Source organism: Catharus ustulatus, chromosome 5 (genome assembly GCF_009819885.2).
Source record: "Catharus ustulatus isolate bCatUst1 chromosome 5, bCatUst1.pri.v2, whole genome shotgun sequence".
NCBI classification, from domain to species: Eukaryota; Metazoa; Chordata; class Aves; order Passeriformes; family Turdidae; genus Catharus; species Catharus ustulatus.
The window spans coordinates 49,979,765-49,998,658 of record NC_046225.1 but is presented as its reverse complement, the minus strand read 5'-3'; the positions used below and the strand labels follow the sequence as shown (position 1 = coordinate 49,998,658).

Sequence of the window (18,894 nt, the reverse complement as noted above, 5' to 3'; positions counted from 1 at the left end):
GGAGAACTGGGGCTAGCAGTGCAGGGGAGCATGGCAGAAGCAGGAAGACCGGGGGGTAGGGCTGCCTGGCAGCGGGGGAAGACCAGCAGAATCGGGGCCAGCAGCGTGGGGGAGCCCGGCAGTGCGGGGGCCTGCAGTGCCGGCCAGGGCGAGGAAACGCGGCGGCGGTGCAGACGGGAGGGGGCAGCCGGCGAGCCTGGCGGCGGCCGCCCCGCCGGCAGAGCCTGGCAGCGGCGGCAGCCCTGCCGGCCGGGCGAGCTAACATGGCGCGGGGTAGCCGGCGTGCCTCGCAGCAGCGGCGGCGGCTGGCCTGCCGGCAGGGCGAGTAAACGCAGCAGCGGGGCGGCCGGCGTGCCTCGCAGCGGCGGCAGTGGCTGGCCCGCCGGCAGGGCGAGTAAACACAGCAGTGGGCGGCCGGCATGCCTCGCGGCGGCCGGCGTGCCTCGCAGTGGCGGCGGCGGCTGGCCCGCCGGCAGGGCGAGTAAACGCAGCAGCGGGGCAGCCGGCGTACCTTGCAGCGGCGGCGGCGGCTGGCCCGCCAGCAGGGCGAGCAAACGCGGCAGCGGGGCGGTGCTGACGGGAGAGGGAGGCCAGTGAGCGCGGCGGCGGCTGCAGCACCACCCGGCCGGCCCCGTCAGCAACCATGAGCGGGCCGAGCCTTCCTGGCCCCGCCCCGAGCCAGTAAACCCCGCTATGCCGCGATCCTCTTACTAATTGGCCAATTTGTGAAAGCTGCACACGGATTCTTGCTACGAACGAAAGTGCAGCTAATATTCAGGGTGCGGCTTTTCTGTTGACAAAGACAGCAACATTGTCGAGGCACCGGAAGTGCGGCTTATACTCCGTGTGGCTTGTATTCGTGAAACTACTGTAAGTTTGAGATTGTTCTTCCCTTCCATTTTAGAGTAGCTATATCCATAAGGTCTTCCCAACCAGTGTGAAACATTCTCCCTAATTTCTGTCTTGTTTGCATTGAGCCTACAAACAACTCCCGGTAATTCAGATGAATATTCTGAAAGTTTCTTTTTTAATGTAACTGACTTCCTTAAATGATTACTAAACAATGCAAATTATCAACGACAGATCTGTAAAACACCACAATCATGTTGATGACTCAGCTTCCAAGCCATGTCTTTCAAGAAGTTTAATTTAGATTTGATTCCCATTAGGTCCCTCAGTCTATTGCCAATATTAAGAGTGCTCCTTTCACTCCAGGTTTTCAACCAAGAGGAATCCAGTTCATCCATATCAAGACTGTTCCAGAATATAAACCAAAGTACAGTCAGTGGGACAATCAGAAGATTTACATGTCTAAACTAAACAGCTAACACAAGCACACTTATCATGTAAAATCTGTAAACAAATTTCCAAATTGTAGTTTGGCACTTTCTGATTTCAGTGAAATTGTTCCAAATTTATTCGCAATAAGTAGAAGAAGAATACAAGTTTAAAGGAAGTTTATATATATCTTACCCCATTTACCCATATATACAAAAGATTCAGGAACTCACCATATCAGTATCTGACACAGGTCCAAAACTGGTCACATAGATGTTAGTGAAGACTTCAGTGATACTATCTGATATAAAAAGAAAAGAAAAAACAAGCAAACATTTTAAATTGATACTATTTTTTCTAAGATTATGGGACATTTGGAAAAGGTTTCTCCTTTGTTGACTACCCCTCACCAGTATCCTGTTGTAAATTATGGGGGCTTCTCTCCCACTTAACACAGAGGTTAATGAACAAGTATTTGTCCCATGGAGTAGCTTTTCCAGTTTGTTCAATTATAGCACCAGCATCAGCATTTACACATATATATCTCATTTCTCTACCAGCAAAAACAACCACAGCATCTTTGACTTAACATGGAAGGACAGTTATGCCTAAACAAAATGCCTTTGTTGCAGAGGTGTTACCTCTGTTGCTGCAGATCTCTCCTATTAAAGCCTTTCTAGTTGAAGGCTGGTTTCCACAACCTTAATAGCCTTTTCTTTGAAAAAGATGAGAAAAGACAATTATTGACTGCACCAAATGTAACAGAACAGCATCCTACTTTTCAGCTGGGTGTGTGTTTTGAGTGGCACATATTTTAACATAACAGTTCCTTTCCTTGATACACAGTGCTCCTGAAACATTGCTGTGCTACTGTGAACACTTTGAGAAAATGTCCTTGCTAATCATTGCAGTCAGACAGCCATGAAATCAGAATATTAGGTATTGTACTGCAGGGAAAAATAATTGCTTCATTTGCTATCTTCAGTTTTCAATTAGGCTCAAAATAGAATTATATTCACTAAGAGGAGTGGTACGCACAGGAAATTTTTTACAGCAGTTGCCAACTACAGTCTGCATTCTAGACAGTCAATATCTCTGCCTTAAAGCCAGCTGCTGATTGGAAAAGAAAAATTGGAATATAACTAGGTGCAATTTGACTCATCACAGAATTTCCCATTCCCCAAAATAATACAACTGCCTGTTGTATAAATGATCCTGCTGTTATGTTATGATTATATTTCCATATTTAATCCTTATTAAATGTGGGTAGTTAATAGTTTCTGTTTTCCTAAAAGCTGCCTTTTAACAAATACATGATATAAGCAAATTTTACTTCTAATTATATTGAGGCCAATAGTATAATCCCTGCTCTTTACTGGAACAAACCAGTGGTGCTCCATTATGACAGTAGAGTCTCTGCCAGCCACCAGGAAAAGGCCGGGACTGATCCATGAGTAGCTGCACAAGGAGCAGTGCATTTTCAAAGGGATGTAGCTGCAAATATACAGTGATTTCAGACAACTTCTGGAGCATGAGCTAGGAATATTCATCTGTTCTCATCTATAAGGAAACTTCCTTCTTCAGTCAAACACTAGAATACAGGACTTTATAAAGCCCTTCCTACCAAAAATAATCTTTTTTTCCAGGGTCATGTCTGCTTTTAAGCAAATAAATAAAGACTGACTCCTATATTCCTCTGCACATCCTGAGATATGTTTATTTGCATGATAGAGACTTCTGTAATCCCTTATGAAGTATCCTTACTCAAGGTGAGTTGATTTCTACTCCAGACATCTTACAAACAAATTTTAGGTGAGTGGACAGAAACGGTGCCAAGTCTGCATTGTTCTTGGTATTCAACAAGAATACCAAGATACTTGGCTGAAGTATCCTACAGAAGCCACAAGTACATTCCAGAGAACTAGAGACTTCATGCTGCCTGTGGGAGACTCTCCAGAAAAAAAAAATAAATATATTATCTCCAAATGGTTACCTGGCACAGACTGGAATGAAATGGGAGAGTGACAAGAGAGCTACTCCTCAGGAGGTAAAATGGTGCTGCAGGGACTAATTGTGAAATTTGGCCTGTACTATGATGATTTTGCAAAATATCAATTATAATTCCAGGAAAAGTTACAAGAATATGACTAACAATTAAGTATCCCAACAGCAGAGAATCAAGTCTATTTTCAAATACATTTGTATAACTTGAAGGAACCCCACTATAGGCAACAAAGTCACTTGAGAAATCCTTACCTGCACACTCCCCACCCCCTAAATGCTTGGAAACATGGTCCTCTTGTGACCTCACTCTATTGTTATCAGGTATTTTTATCTAATTTATTATTTTATGCAGAAGAATGATTTTAGTATTTGTATATAATAAACTACAGGACATGGAATCTTCAAGCTTGCCTTGGCATTCCAAGTTTTAATTAAAAAAAAAAAATCCCATATTCTGTTATATGATTTCTTAATTCTTCTGGATCTACTCTTCCATCAGAAATGAGTAGAGAAAACAGAGAGGAGAACAAACATATTGACCACAACTTATGCTATTAGAACAGTCTGTGGATTCCCCCTGTTGGTTTGTGTTAAGAAAGAGAAAATAACATTAAGGAAGAAATGGCAGATTTTTATTTTTTTACCTCCTATTTTCTTGGCATAGGTAGTTTTATTAATAAGTTTTTATTAATACCCTGTCTTCAAGAAAATAAGTCATTAAAGACAAAAGCTGAAATGTAATAAATCTTGAATTTCTCCTGTTACCATCCATTTTTATTAGCAGCCTGAGTCTTGTCTTTGTTTCTTCCTTGTTACTTTACGTAGTGTTACAATAAAGGTTCCTCTGAATAAAAAATTTGAACTTGAGGGTCAGAATCAATGTATACAAAAAGAAAAAAATACATCCTCCTTTTTTACAGTAAATATTGTAGCTATTGCTTTGAAGGCGTATATTCTTGTAACACAAACAATTCAGAAGCACAAAGCAATTTCAAATGGACTCTAATCAAAATTCATCCAGCAGACATCACAGTTACAGGTTTTTATAACTCATATTCGGTCAAGAACACCACAAGTCATCATACTTAGCCCACCAAAGATTCAATCAGTTCTGTACCATCAGTTCTTGTGGAAAAGCCAAGCAATATACTCAGCTAAAAGATGTTCAATGAAACACGTGTGTGCATACAAATCTCACTTGTTTTTGTGAGAAAAGTTAAGAACAATCTTTTGCTATTGGGATTATAAAATCTGTTTCCTCAAGTGACATGTAAGCACGAAACTAAAAGGCCTGTTTTTCAAAAGTGCCTAAATCAATGGAGGCCCATATTGAACAACAGTCTAGATTTTAAAGAATCCTCTGTTGGGAGGAAGAGTGGCGGATACATTTATATTTGTGGGCTCTTAAGTTATTCTGAATCAGTGCTTTTGCAAGGTTATACAAAGAAATGAGAACAGCAAAGGGTAAGGATATATTGCTACTTAAGATGCTTCTATTAGGGGAAAAAATCTCAGGCAAAGAATATAACATGTAGCTGCCACCATCACATCTAAAATTCTGCAAAGGCTATTACAGCACTATTTCTAATTTGCTATGGTCATAAATTTTAAAAAAGAAGCTCTGTCTGACTTAGATCTCACCAGTTTCTCAGATGATCGAAGTCAAAGGTAAACTGACAAAATATAATCAATAAAGTTAATGATAAAGGAAGGAAGAAAAGCACATCCCATGGAAGTAAAAAAAGCAGTACAGTAATTTTACGAATACAAGCCGCACCAATTTGACCAAAAGTTTGGTGGAAACCCGGAACTGCGGCTAATATTCGAGGGCGGTTAATACATGAACAATATTCTAAAAGCTGCCAACACAGAAGTGAGAGCCCGCGGCAGCCCCAAGCCAAGCTGGAGCCCGGCCGGCCCCGGCAGAGGTGGGAAAGCCTGGCAGAGGCGGGGCCAGCAGTGTGGGGGGCGGGCGGCAGAGCCTGAGCCAGCAGGGCGGGGCAGGGGGGACGGCAGAGCCCGGGCCAGCAGGGCGGGGGAGCCCGGGAGAACTGGGGCTAGCAGTGCAGGGGAGCATGGCAGAAGCAGGAAGGCCGACGGGTGGGGCTGCCTGGCAGTGGGGGAAGCCCAGCAGAATCGGGGCCAGCAGCATGGGGGAGCCCGGCGGTGCGGGGGCCTGCAGTGCCGGCCAGGGCGAGGAAACGCGGCGGTGGTGCAGACGGGAGGGGGTGGCCGGCGAGCCCGGCAGCGGCGGCAGCAGCCCGGCGGCGGGGCTAGGGAATGCGGCGCGCCGCGACCGGCGAGCCCGGCGGCGGGGCTAGGGAACGCGGCGCGGCCGGCGAGCCCGGCGGCGGGGCTAGGGACCGCGGCGCGCCGCGGCCGGCGAGCCCGGCGGCGGGGCTAGGGAACGCGGCGCGCCGCGGCCGGCGAGCCCGCCGGCGGGGCTAGGGAACGCGGCGCGGCCGGCGAGCCCGGCGGCGGGTCTAGCGAACGCGGCGCGCCGCGGCCGGCGAGCCCGCCGGCGGGGCTAGGGAACGTGGCAGCGGGGCGGTGCTGACGGGGAGGGGGGCCAGCGAGCCCGGTGGCGGCGGCAGTACCACCCGGCCAGCCCCGCCGAGCCGTGGCGCTGAGCTGGGCCACCCGGCCCCGTCGGCAACCATGAGCGGGCCGAGCCTTTCTGGCCCCGCCCCGAGCCAGTAAAGCCCGCTATGCCGCGATCCTGTTACTAATTGGCCAATTTGTGAAAGCTGCGCACGGATTCTCGCTACGAACGAAAGTGCGGCTAATATTCCAGGTGCGGCTTATCTATTGACAAAGACAGCAACATTGTCGAGGCACCGGGGGTGCGGCTTATAATCCGTGCGGCTTGTATTCGTGAAACTACTGTAATTATTAAGATGATATTGCACATGGTTCTCAATTGCACATCGTTCTTTAGCACTGGTTTCCTCTGATTCCCTTTCCTTACTTGAACTGACATGGTATTATTACTGGAATAAATATAAAACAGGAAGAAAAAGCAATACATATACCAACTTGCAGGATTTATTAAGGATATGCATCCTTATCTGTCCTTAGCTGGAATGTTTACTGTGTACTTTAATTACATCTAGAATTTTTAAGAAGTTAATTACAGTAATTTCACGATTATAAGCCGCACAGTTTTGACTAAAAATTTTGGTCCTAACCCAAAGTGCGGCTTATAATCAGCTGCGGCTTATATACGGACAAAGAACAAAAAGTTGCTGTTTTAGTTTGGAGGACAGGTGTCTGCTGAGAAAGGCAGGAACTTCTCTTTTAAATGGAGAAGGTAAACCCCCTCCCTCCAAATTATTAGAATTTTGAAATCAAGGGGCTTTCAGGCAAAAATATCAGAATTAGGAATAACAGTTCTTTACTAGGGAAATTAAAATAGAAATACAATACTACAAAGAAGCAAACTCCAAACCCTGACAAAGTCAGAGTACAACCTGACACCCCGCCAGGCAGGGTGTTGGTAGTAGTCCCATTAAATGGTGGCTGCATCCTCTTGCAGTGACAGATGTGATTCAGTTGAAGCAGTGCTCCTGCAGAAGGTGCAGTTTCCCTCCAGAGGTCCAGTGGTGATGTGGAGAAATCCGATTTCCCTCTGGAGTCCAGTGGAGAAAGGGGTTCCCTTAGTGTCCCAAACCCTCTGTTTTTATCTTGGTAAGAAACGTTGGGCTCTTCCCCCTGGCTTGAGCAACTCCCAATGGGATGCAGTAATTTTATCAGTCACACAGTGGGACTCAATGGGCCATTAGCAGAAAATGACTCGCTGGAGGAAGGATGGGTTGTGAAAAGATAAAGAGCAATGCCCTGCCTGGTTTCAATGGATGGCCCATTAGCAGAATATCTGCCATTGAGATAAGGATCACTGCCCCCACCCTCAACAGATGGTGATAGAATAGATACCTTTTATCACACTCTGTATTGTAACGTGCAGCTTATAATCAGGTGCGGTTTATATATGGACAAAGAAGGAAAAGTTGCTGGCACCCAGAAGTGCGTCTTATACTCAGTGCGGCTTATAATCGTGAAATTACTGTATAATAACTCCTCTACGAAGATAATCATTTTATTATTCTCAATTTTCCACACTTGGGAAGCTGAGGCAGAAGGATTACATTACGTGTAAGTAATGTGAAGTACAGGTGTTTGCCAACACTAAGTAGCAACACTGGAAAATGTCAACATCGACTTGTCAAAAAATTAGAAAAGTGGTACAGAGCTCTGCTAGAGTTGATATCAGTGGCATCACCAATTCTTTTATGGCAGCTCTCCTGCTGTTGGGATACCCTTTCTGATGGTCTGAAACCCTGCTCACTTGCTCCTCAGTAGAAGAGCTGGCTCAGCTGAAGTAGGCTGCTAGGCAGAGAATTTGCAGTGGTTGAAGTCTAAACCAACCTAGCCTGAGTAACAGAGATGATCAGAAAAGTCAGATGAAAAGGTTCCTCATGAGCCTTTACCAGTTTGTCAAAATGGTAAGACTCCACAGAGGTATTTAAATTTTCAATGAGTTCCTTTGGTCTGCTGTCTGACAGCAGTTTTCAAAATTTTTTCAAGTTCTTTCATATGTCCCTTCTCAGCTGCCTGCATCCCTGACAGGGTACACAGAGTTACAGTGTCTGTGATGTGAGGTAGCTAGACATGCAGGATTCTGCAGACATGAGGGCTCTCCCTTTCCTGGAGAATGCTGAGAAAGCATTATCTTTATTGAAATAAATTTTCAGAGTATTTTTCATATTTGAGAACGACCTGGGTATTACTCATTCCCCCACTCACCAAAATAATCTACATCCCTTTTTTCGCAAAGAGTAGGGACAAAAAATGCATGGCTCATTCTATGTATGTTTAAAAGAAGAGAAGAAGGAGTGTGAGCCCTGCAAAATCTTCAGAAAGGCTCCAGATGTTTGCATGAAATTGGCTATAATGTGTCAAGGCTGTTTTCACAAGAAAACAGGCCTAGTAGATTGGGTTGAACTTTGAATTCTTTTTAATTTTCATTTTTAATCAAAAAAATCTGTAAATACAGGTTTTAGGCAGCTAAAATAGAAGGCAATCTCTTTGAGATAATCAAAAACCATCAAAAGTGTTCTTGGTGGGATAAATCTTTTAAAGTATACCTATGCAGTTCTAATGTATACTCTAAAAAAAATTCAGACAAACATTATTCTAAATGTAGAATTAATACTGCCTTTGAGAACACTGCAAGGCTGTAACTGAAAGGCTGCTAATGCATGCCAAAAAAAAAAAAAAGAGAGAAGTGAAAATAAAATACTGCTCTTTAATTATGTCAACAACAACCACAAATAAAAGGAGGTCAAGTTACAGTGCTATGGGAAACTTAACTGAGGATTTCTGAGTTTTTGTGGAAATGCTGTCAAAAGCTTCATGTTAATTAAATTATTTTTCTATAAAAATTATTTAACTGGAATCGACATTGTTCTGACATTGTAATATGGTATCCAGGGGCATGCTTGGCAATGTTGCCCAAAGGCCTTGAAAATGTCATTCATAATACAAGTCAGAAATTGCACAGGTGAAACAGCCAGAGTCTTAATCCATCAAACCCTGTTCCAACTCAACATGCTGCCCTTATCTGACAAGCTCCTTAGTGTGTCTGTTGACAGCTCAAGACACTGACTGGCTGGCAGGGAATGGGGGTCAGAGGAGGTCATGCAACACGGAGCTGTAAAAGCAGAAAAATCCGTGGGAACACAGATATTTCAAAATCGTATTCTGCCAGTTCTTTATTTTTGGTTTAGGTGGTTTATGCAACAATTTTATTTATCCAACTTCAGGATCTTCATTCATTATCCACTATTGAATCACAACAGTCTCAAAGCCATATATGCCCTACATAAAACCACCTTCAATTTGTAAATTTAAGTAATCTGTGAGAAGAAAAAAATTAATTTCTCCCCTTGACATAAGCACTTCACTTCCAATGGCCTAACTTTATCTATGAGCTATCAGCAAGAAAATTTCTTCATATGGGCCATGAATCTCTTTCAAATCTCCATCTTTAACAAAGTATATGTAGAGTAAACTTACCAGTAGGAGCTAGTAATACCTCTAAGCATTATATTAACAGTTGCACTACTGATTCACATTGGTGTAAATAAGAACAGAATCACATTGTACTTAATTTCTCATGGTGTTGACTGGAACAAGAATATATTCTGGAGAAAATGTCTGGAGAAAGAGACAGGAGTTGAAAGCCCGTAGGCTAAGAAAGGCCAGTTGACTTATCTCTGAAGAGATGATATCTATTAACAGATATTATATCAAATTAAATTGACAGCTCTATGTAAAATCTACCAGGGGCCCTCCGAAGCCCTATTCAGAACTTATGAAATTCAGTAGCCCTGTAAAGCAGATCCATCAATACTACTATGTCATTTACACCAACAGAATACTTGGGCTGCCATTTTATTTCAACAAAGTACTATTTATTATTCTGAAATAATTGAAACTGGTTCAAAATAACAGGAATTTACTATAATACAATAATTCAGTTAAACATTAGTGTTATTCTAGAGATGAGTGAGACTTTTTGACCATCAGAAAAACACACTGACATGAAAAAAAGAATTTAGCTTAACTGTCAACACCATTTTCTACTGTTGCAAAAATATGACTAGGGAAAGCGTTCTCAGATATGTTTTTAGCTAAACTAACAGCTTTTTTTTAGGTGTAGGTTACCCATAAAATGTGCACAGAATGATATGCAGGGACATCTGCAACACAAATAATGTGATGTATTATCATAGTCAGTATTTACTTTGTCCTGTATGTAGAAGTCACCAGTATAAACTGCCTTAGTACCATTACCAGATATCAAATGAAAAAAAAAAATCTGTGCTGAGAGAACATTTACACATCACTAAGACAATTTTCGCATGTATATGACAAATTTGAGGCTTAACTGTCTGTCAAAAAGAAGAGTGCAGATCACACACACACACAAACTTTATATTTACTACTTTTTTTTCCCTCTCTCCCAACAGACCTTTAATTTGCAAACCTTAATATTTCAAATCACAAATTTAAACACATTTCCAAAAGGTCCTATGAGAATTAAGAACCTTGAATACAAGTGACATTTGAGGTGCAGTTTTAACTTTATTATATATTTATATTTTAAAATATTTATATATTTCTCCACAAATTTGAGAAAGTTGCTCAAGGAGAGAGCTTAAGACTGATTTTGGCGCCCAATTATCTCTTAAAGTATATTGGACAAGCTCCACAAAGTTATTTAAGCTCCAAGTTTCCATTTAAATCAATCAAAGTTAATCTGAATGTCTCTGTAGACCAGATCATAATGACTAAATTTTGCATTTCTATTTATCTGAATCCCCTTTATTCCTAAGTTGCTGTCTAACATTGTCAATACCTAAAATTCCCTGGCTGCTTATATTTCCACCTTAAGGCAAAAATATCCCAATGCTGCCAAGCAGCCTAAAGAACTGGCTCTTAACCAAGTCCCAATGAGTTCCTCAAATTATAAATAATTACAAATTTACTGAGCCAGAAAGATTTTGAGAGAGAAAGCAAGAAAACAAGCAAGAGACTGATTCCACAGCCTAGAAGTACTCATGGGATAGAGCAGACTTAAATTGAAGCCTCTGCTCAAGATCTAATTATTTACACAAAGCAGAACAATTCCTCTCAAAGACTGAGGAAGCATGCTCTATCTTAGAAAATTCACCTTTGTGGTCAAGACAGAACCTGACACAAAGTAACTGAGTTCATGTCTCTGCTTTAAATTAGAGCATGTTCTTGACTAGAGCAGCTCTCTATTTTAGAAGTTTCCATTAAACCTGACTATCAGCTTCTCTCGTGGCTCTTTTCAGGAAAGAAGGAATGACATAAGCTCTAGAGAGGGAGCAATCCTGTGAACAGATGTAAAGGAGACTGGTTTCAGACCCAAACTTGGTTTCTACATGTGTTATTGGTAAGGAAAGGCTTCAGTTGCATGCTCCTCTTCAGCATTTTTAATTACTTAGCTTGACAGATTCCTACTCAGTTTATCGACTTTAAGAACCACATTTGTAGACAGTTCTGCCCACACTATCTCTGAGATGTGCCAACATCTCTCAACAGCTTTAGCCATGTTCCACAAAGGATGCCCAGCCATTGGAAGAAATGAATTCCGCTATATGTGGGGTCCAGGAGATGTGGGAGCTGACAAACCTAAGCCCTCAGTCTTGTGGGGCCAACTGGCCAAAGACCATGTTTCTAAAGGCCAGCAGGAAAAAAAGATATCTCAGTCCATCTTCTAATGTAACTATTTTATACAAATAAACAAGTAAAACATCTTCAGTGGAAGATTCTTTCTCAGAATGATCAAAAGCCCCACGTCCACATAAAAGGTTTGAAAAGTGTGAAACATGAATTCAGATCCCTTTTCCAAATCAGGCAGGGAGCAACTAAGATGTTTAAGATAGAATGTACTTTATCCCTAATGCGAAGGCTACTGTACTGCCTGGTGCAGCTCATATCACACTGGGCCAATCAATCAACCAGTGTCTAGCCTGAATCCTGCCAGTACTTCAACATGAAAGAGATTTCAAACAACCCAAAAGTGCATAACTTAATTGGTTCTTTGCACTGGGAAAAAATGATATTTAGATACTCTCACTCATTACTGTTGGACTTCATAGACTTTTGTCACCTCCAGCAACATTTTGACAATCTCAGAGGTATTGACTGCCAAGTGATTAAGAAAGCAATTAACTATCTAGACAGATTTTTGGATTTTTTCCCTATCATTTAAACAGAGTATTCATTCCTCCAATTTACAGGTTCATTGTAAAGGTATTAATATAATATGGATGCTTTGGATGTATAAATACTTGTGATAACTGGGTAATTATGGACAGTAGTGTTGATCATGGTTCAATTTAAAAAGTGAGAGACAAAATGTTGAAAATAAGTAAATTAAATCATTGGGAAGGACAATCTAAACACATGGGCGACATGAAACTTGTTACCATAAGACTATAATGAAATCCACCAAATCTCCCTTTCTTCCCTTTTCATTACATATCCACACATACCATGAAGGAAAAAAAATTAAAAGCATCCAACTCTAAAATAAACTACCAATGTGATGAATTTTTAGCTAAAGTTGCAATAAATGTTCAATAGAAACATGAAATTGAAAACATAGTTGAGTTTGTTTGCAAGAAATGTAATCTTGCTGAAATGGGTTACTTAAATGTTGAAGTAAAAGGAACTTAGATAACACACAACAGATTTGGCAGCAAACCAAAACCACATCACACAGACAAAAAGTAGAACATCAGCACTAAACCTTGTCCCTTTAGACACTACAGCTTCCATCAGGATGAGGAGTTTTTATAATCACCAGGCTGAGTAATAGATATGACTACTGCATTGTTTAGATCAATTGGATTAGCATGACAGAGCTAAAATGAACCAGACTGCCCCAACACTCTCTAAAGAATGAGACGGAGCAAGACAAAAAGAGCACTCAAGTCTGGAAGTCTGGAAGGGAGCAGACTTAGATAAAGTAGAGCAGTAATTATTTGAACTGACCTGAATTGGTGTCATCACACAAGTAGGGAGGGTAAAGTTATTATTCTCATGAGATCATATTTCTGTCTACTCTGCTTAGAGGTTTTGTGTTATTAGAAAGAAAACCATAACATGTAGGTAAGGCAGAAGAATTCCCAAATTTATTTCAGATTGTTGTAGAAACTTATATTCTGCTCAGAAGTCTTTATCTCTCGTCTTTTTTTTTAAATGTTTGAATTTTATGACCTCAGTTTTCAGAGTCATGGAACACCTTGGCAAATTCCACTGCCTTGCACTTCTAGGCTAATTTCAGGTTTAATCTCCATGCTTTATTCCAAGTCATAGCATTTATAAGTCATCCCATTTGATACACTCACTCTGGGAGTCCCTCCTGCATTTCAAACCACATCTACTATTAAACAACAGTATCATTTTTAAAAAGTAGCAGCTTTCCGCTTCTCTTTGCAGTCATAACACAGCCAAGTCTGGGTTTCTTAAGAAGTGCTTTTATTGTATAGTGGCTACTGACTCTCCAAAAACTCCATCTTTGTTGCTACCTTATTTGCTTGCCCACCACTTGCATAGGCCCAGCTGCTTTTCTAATCAAGATCACTCATCCTAGATTTTATCCAAGTTAGATTTCAGAAGCCACTTTGGTTCATATATATATTAAATATGTAACACATCAACTTACCAGTGAAAGTACAAGTTATGAAAGGACACTGTCCTTCAGGAGCTTCCCACATTCTAAAAATTAAAAAAAGCCCTAAATTCTCATAACTTCCTGGAAGAACATCAGAAGTCTTCTGCATCAAGCACCTGTAAAATGGCCACAGAACTCAGTGGGATGGCCAAGAAACTGATAATACATAGATATACATAGAGCATTTCATTCTTTGGCTACACATGAATTTTTCTAACCTAAAACAGACTCTGTCACAGTGCTTATTAGCCTTATTAATTATTTAATAAGGAATTTGGGTAGCCTGCCAGAGCCCACTGAAGTCAGTGAAAAAGCTTTCCCCTAGTGATTACCAGCTTCAGCAGAAGCCTTTGGATTGTGTCTGTCTCTGTGGTCAGCCATAGCAAAAAGTTGCCACCCTGGAGCTGACAGAAACTGTGATGAAGCCCTGGGAAGGATTGTCTTGCTTGTTCTGCAGCAAGCACTCAGGTCACCAGAAGCTGGCATCCTCCCAGGCTTGCGGCTATCAGAACAAAGCATGAAATTCCTAGGCTCCCAAGTCCCAAAGGCTGATGGAGGTCCAGAAGACATCAACAGACATAAGAAAGCATTGGAAATTAAGATCCTTTCAGACAGGTTAATCTTAATGTCTGTGCTTAGTGTCTGGGTATTATAGTCCCAGATTGTATAGTCATTAAAAATGGAGCTGCAGCTCTTTTATCTTTTGCAAGCCTTGTACTTTGCATTCAAGCATGACAGGAACCAACGGCAGAAGGAGGTAGTGCCTTTATTTAACAGAGCTGCATATTAGTGGGCATTTTTAATGTTTTTTTTTGCAGAAAGATCCTCAAATACATTTTTAATAGGTAACTCTGTATGAAATTCTATAATAGTATTTCAGAAGACTGTGACACACTATCAAAAAAAAAATAAAGGTAGACAGTGTCCTAATCCTTCTATCAACCAGCACTTCCTATTTCAAGCCAGGTAAAATAACTATGAAGTACAGGAAATTAATGCTTATCCACATTACTCTTTATCCTCAAAAAAGCTAGCCAGAGGAATTACTAAAATCAGCCAGAGGTTGTGTGCATGCTAACACCCTAAATACCTAGCATGCTTAAGAACATGTAGACACACACTTTCCTCACACTTTCCTGAGCCTCACAGGAGCTGAAATACAGGGAAGGAAGGAGTAGAGTTACAGTTTCAAGACACAGCACAAATCAGACTGGCTGCCAAGTTTTCCTTTATTTTTTATTCTTAACATTTTTTTCTTGGCAAGACAGCTCTGGAAATGGTCATGGGTAATAACCTTCCTGCTAAACAGGAGGCCTGACAGACAACGAGTTCATGGCTTCATCCAACTGTGAATCATTTTAATACTTAAACAAGCATCTCCCAAATAAGCAAAAAATACTGACATGGACAGCAATGAAACAGTTTTAAAGTCCCATTTTAACATGTTATAGAGTTGTCAGTTATTCTTCTGTTATCCAGTTAATGCTAAGAAAGGTTTTAGTCTAAGGCTGTGTGAAGTGTCTACAGGAAGTGTACTGTAGCACTCAAAAGTCCCACAGCTGAGTCACTTGAATGTCCCCAAGCTACTTTACAGATAACAGTGTTTCCCAGTATCTCCTCTAAAACATACTCCCAGGATATTCCAAGATCTTGGATTAAGCAGCCTCAAATTTGTCTTTTATTTTTGTCTGTGACAAGAGAACTTGCCTCTGGCTGTCCACGGAACTTCGAGAATCCACTAGGCTTCTATATGTGGAAAGACTATATATTTGGGACTGGAATCTCCTTTTAATACTAAATTAACAGTTTGGGCTTTTAATATTAAATTAAAAGAATGTAAAAATGCTTTTACAGGCATAAATTTAAAAATAGGGTGGGTTTTTTTTATTTGAAACAATGCCTAATAGGAGTTTAATCAGAATCCAGTTTCCAAAAGTGCATATTCTTATAAGCAGAAACTATGGCTTTGTGACAATGCAGATAATATCTACTATAGATATTATTTCAAAATAGTCATTTATTTTAAAAATATTGTGCAGTAGCAAACGAGATTATCTGTCTTTTTTTTTTTTCTTTTAATGGTCAGTAAAGACAAAATGTCTAGTAAAAACATAAAGAATTCTCTGACAGCTTTTAGCACCCAGTAGATGGAAAGGGATTATTACAAATGTGACCATTTCCTTATCTCAAACAACAGGCATTTCTATTTCTCCCTTCTCATCTTTATTTATTTGTTTATTTATGTATTTGTTTATTTATTTTCCCAGGTGGAAGTCTCTTTCCTTTTCCTTTCAGAAACTGCATGAGATGATGCAGCACCAAAAGTTCACATTTAGAGATCTGGTAAAAAGATCTACTTGATGCTCAGTTAAAATTATTGACATAAACAAGTCCATAGCTTTTCAGCTATGGAATGCCTTAGGATGGCAGAGGGGTTATATAAACACAGCATTGCATCTAAGACTAAAACCTTTGGTTTTCTCATTTATATACACCACAACATAACTCTCTTCAGCTGCTTCTCATTCAGTGAGCCTTTAAATTATTATTTCAACTAGTGACAATAAACAGGCATCTACAGAAGCCTTTAGATTGTCACTCAGAATGAAATATCTAGAACATTATGGTGGTGTATCAAGGGTAGGAACTGATCCTTCAAACCACCTCTAAATTCTTGAATATAAACACAGACTTTCTCAACTGTTCCATTCCTTTTCTGCTCTCTGGTGTTGTGCTGAGAGGCTTACATTCTTGAAAAAACATTGAAATAATAATAACAGTAATAGTAATAATAATAGTAATAAGCTCTAATAACACTCAGTTTCCTGATAGGAGTGGTCTGAGGAATCTATTGTCTTAGAACAACTGAGAATAGATACAAGAAAGCAAAAGGAGGGAATGTATTGGAAGACAATTGCCTGCCTTGGATGAGAGAATCAGCACCAAGCAATTGAGATGAAGAAGGAGTAGCAGCATTCAGGGCAATCATTAAGCCAGAAGATACATTGTTTTCATGTCATCTAGGTATTTAAGAGATGGGAATATGTAATTTTTAAAATTAAAACAGAAGGTGCTAAATGAACATAGGTAACTCCAGGAAACTACTTTCACATCAAAGACCACAAATGCAAGCAGTCTATAAAATTTTGCAACATACATCAGTTTTTAACTGATTTCTATTGAACCATATGTGAATGTCAGTGGTCCATAGCACTGAATTTTATCTTTATTCAACTCTATTTTTATATTTTTTTTCCATGTTAATGCTCTAATGAAATTAATCACAAGCTAAAGAAAATTTTGTTTACCACTGCCACCCTATTAAGAGTTTGCTTTGTCACGCAGAGTATTTCACCACTAGTCTGCAGAAATTGTGTACAAATCAGAAAAATATAATTCTGCTAACCTTCCAGAAGTGGTGTTTTTATTTGGGAACCATCTATGTGATTTCTGTGTACCATATGGATCCTGATTATCATTCCTTAATTCCTTGCCATATGTTGAGGGCTATTTAATAATTAGAGCATTTAACACTGTGAAAGCAATGTAAATCAATTCCCATCTTACCTGGGATTATTGTGCCCATCAGAGGACATTAAACACTTTAGTGAAGTCGTGCAGCTGCAGAGATTGGATCCTGTCTGACCAAATTGCATTCATTTTTATATGCACACATATGTGGTCCTCCCCATGCATTTGTTTTGTTGAACCAGTTGACATCACATGTGCTTATCTGCAATTTGTTTGGGAAAACCTGGGTGTCCCATATTCCATCTGCTAAATCTGTGTGTTTTTACAGACTGCAAATTAAGTTTTTTATAATCGTGTAGTGTGTATTTAGCTTGTGATTAATTTCATTAGAGCGTTAACATGGAAAAAAAAAGATATAAAAATATTTTTAAAGACTAATCCTGGCATAATAAAGTGCTTTGGTTCTTATAATTAAAATTTATTAGACTTTTGACAGTATTAATTCAAAATCTTCTGCTGATGGTTTAATTTAGAAGTTTGGTGAATAGTAAAGCAACACATCCTCTATAGCTGTTTCTTGAGATAGATGATTCATTGTTGAGCCAACACTAATATCAGAAATTTAAATGTATGCATATACCATAATGATAAAATCTATTCTACTTTCAAGTTTCCAAAGGATATTTGAAAAAAATATCATAGAGCTGTTTAAATCTGCCAGTTGTCTAAAAGTGGTTAATGGTTAGTAAGACAATTTTATCTCCCTCCTTCACTCAGCATCTCTTTTATTCTGCCCTCCTTCCCTTTCCCATGTTTCTTGCTCAAAGTGGTTTCTCACCTTGGCTTTTATTACCCTAATGCTATATCATTGAAAAACAGCGGTTTTTTCTACTTCATATATGTTATTTGGAGTATTTAGAAGCTACTGTTAGGTATTAATTGTAGCCACTAATACCGACAATTAAAACAGACTAAAATAATGTAAAAAACTAAAAAAAAGCATGTGCTATTTTAATACACAATGTCCTTCTGCATGATCCTTTCTGATTACATACCTCTCTCTCTCTCTCCACACTATTAATTCTAAAAATTGGATGCACTAGATTGTGCATTGAAAAGGTTATTCTTAAAAACAGTCACATTGCAAGAAAAAAAAAACAGGAATATCTAGTCAAGAATACTGCCAGAAGCAACAGATCTGTCTCAGAGCAGTCAACAACACCAGAGAACTGTTCTGGCACAAAAGGAAGGCCACACAATCTGTGGGTAAGGGATAATCTTTGCTTTCTACCTACCTAGGAGTCTGCTTTCATATAATTTCTACCTCCTCCATCCAGTTTCATTGGAAATCTTCCAGGCAGCTGGATGTCAGCAGCTGTACCTGGGAGGAGGGTATGGCAAGGTTGGGTTTCCAGCCACAAAAAAAAAAGTACACAGGTGCATCTACATGGCAGGTCTCACCTGGACTTGAGTAACACTGGGAAAAAAAAAAAAAGACAGTTGGGAATTTTTTATATTAATGGAAAAAATAGATAGGTATTTAGAAAAGAAAAAGGCAGTATAAAAAGAGAAGAATAAAGCAGGAGGGATTTTGGGTGGTGTCTCAGGGCACTTCAGAAGGGCAGTGATTAGAGGCTCTTGGGTGCTTCCTGAGGAGGTGGTGGTCTCTAGGATACAGAGGGTTGTGCAGCTTCTCAGTTCCCTGTACACTGCCAAAGTAAACTGAGAAGGATTCAATACAGTACTTGTCCTTTAAAATACTGTCTTTTCACATTTTTAACCTTTTCAGGACTTCAGCATTAGGTGATAATAGGAAAGATGTGGCAAAGACCATAAACAAGGATAATTCCTCTTCATTTTCACAGAGCCTG

The 18,894-nt window shown here is 40.1% G+C and overlaps 1 protein-coding gene across 4 annotated transcripts in view; it reads right to left on the bottom strand.

Moving 5' to 3' along the window:
* Positions 1-18,894, bottom strand: part of GABRA2 (gamma-aminobutyric acid type A receptor subunit alpha2) — a 70,287-nt gene that overhangs the window by 38,927 nt on the left and 12,466 nt on the right. For all 4 annotated transcript variants that reach the window (XM_033060458.2, XM_033060459.1, XM_033060456.1 and 1 more), the window contains exon 4: positions 1,512-1,579. In XM_033060458.2, coding sequence (XP_032916349.1) covers positions 1,512-1,579 — 68 coding nt within the window. The remainder of the gene's footprint in view (positions 1-1,511; positions 1,580-18,894) is intronic.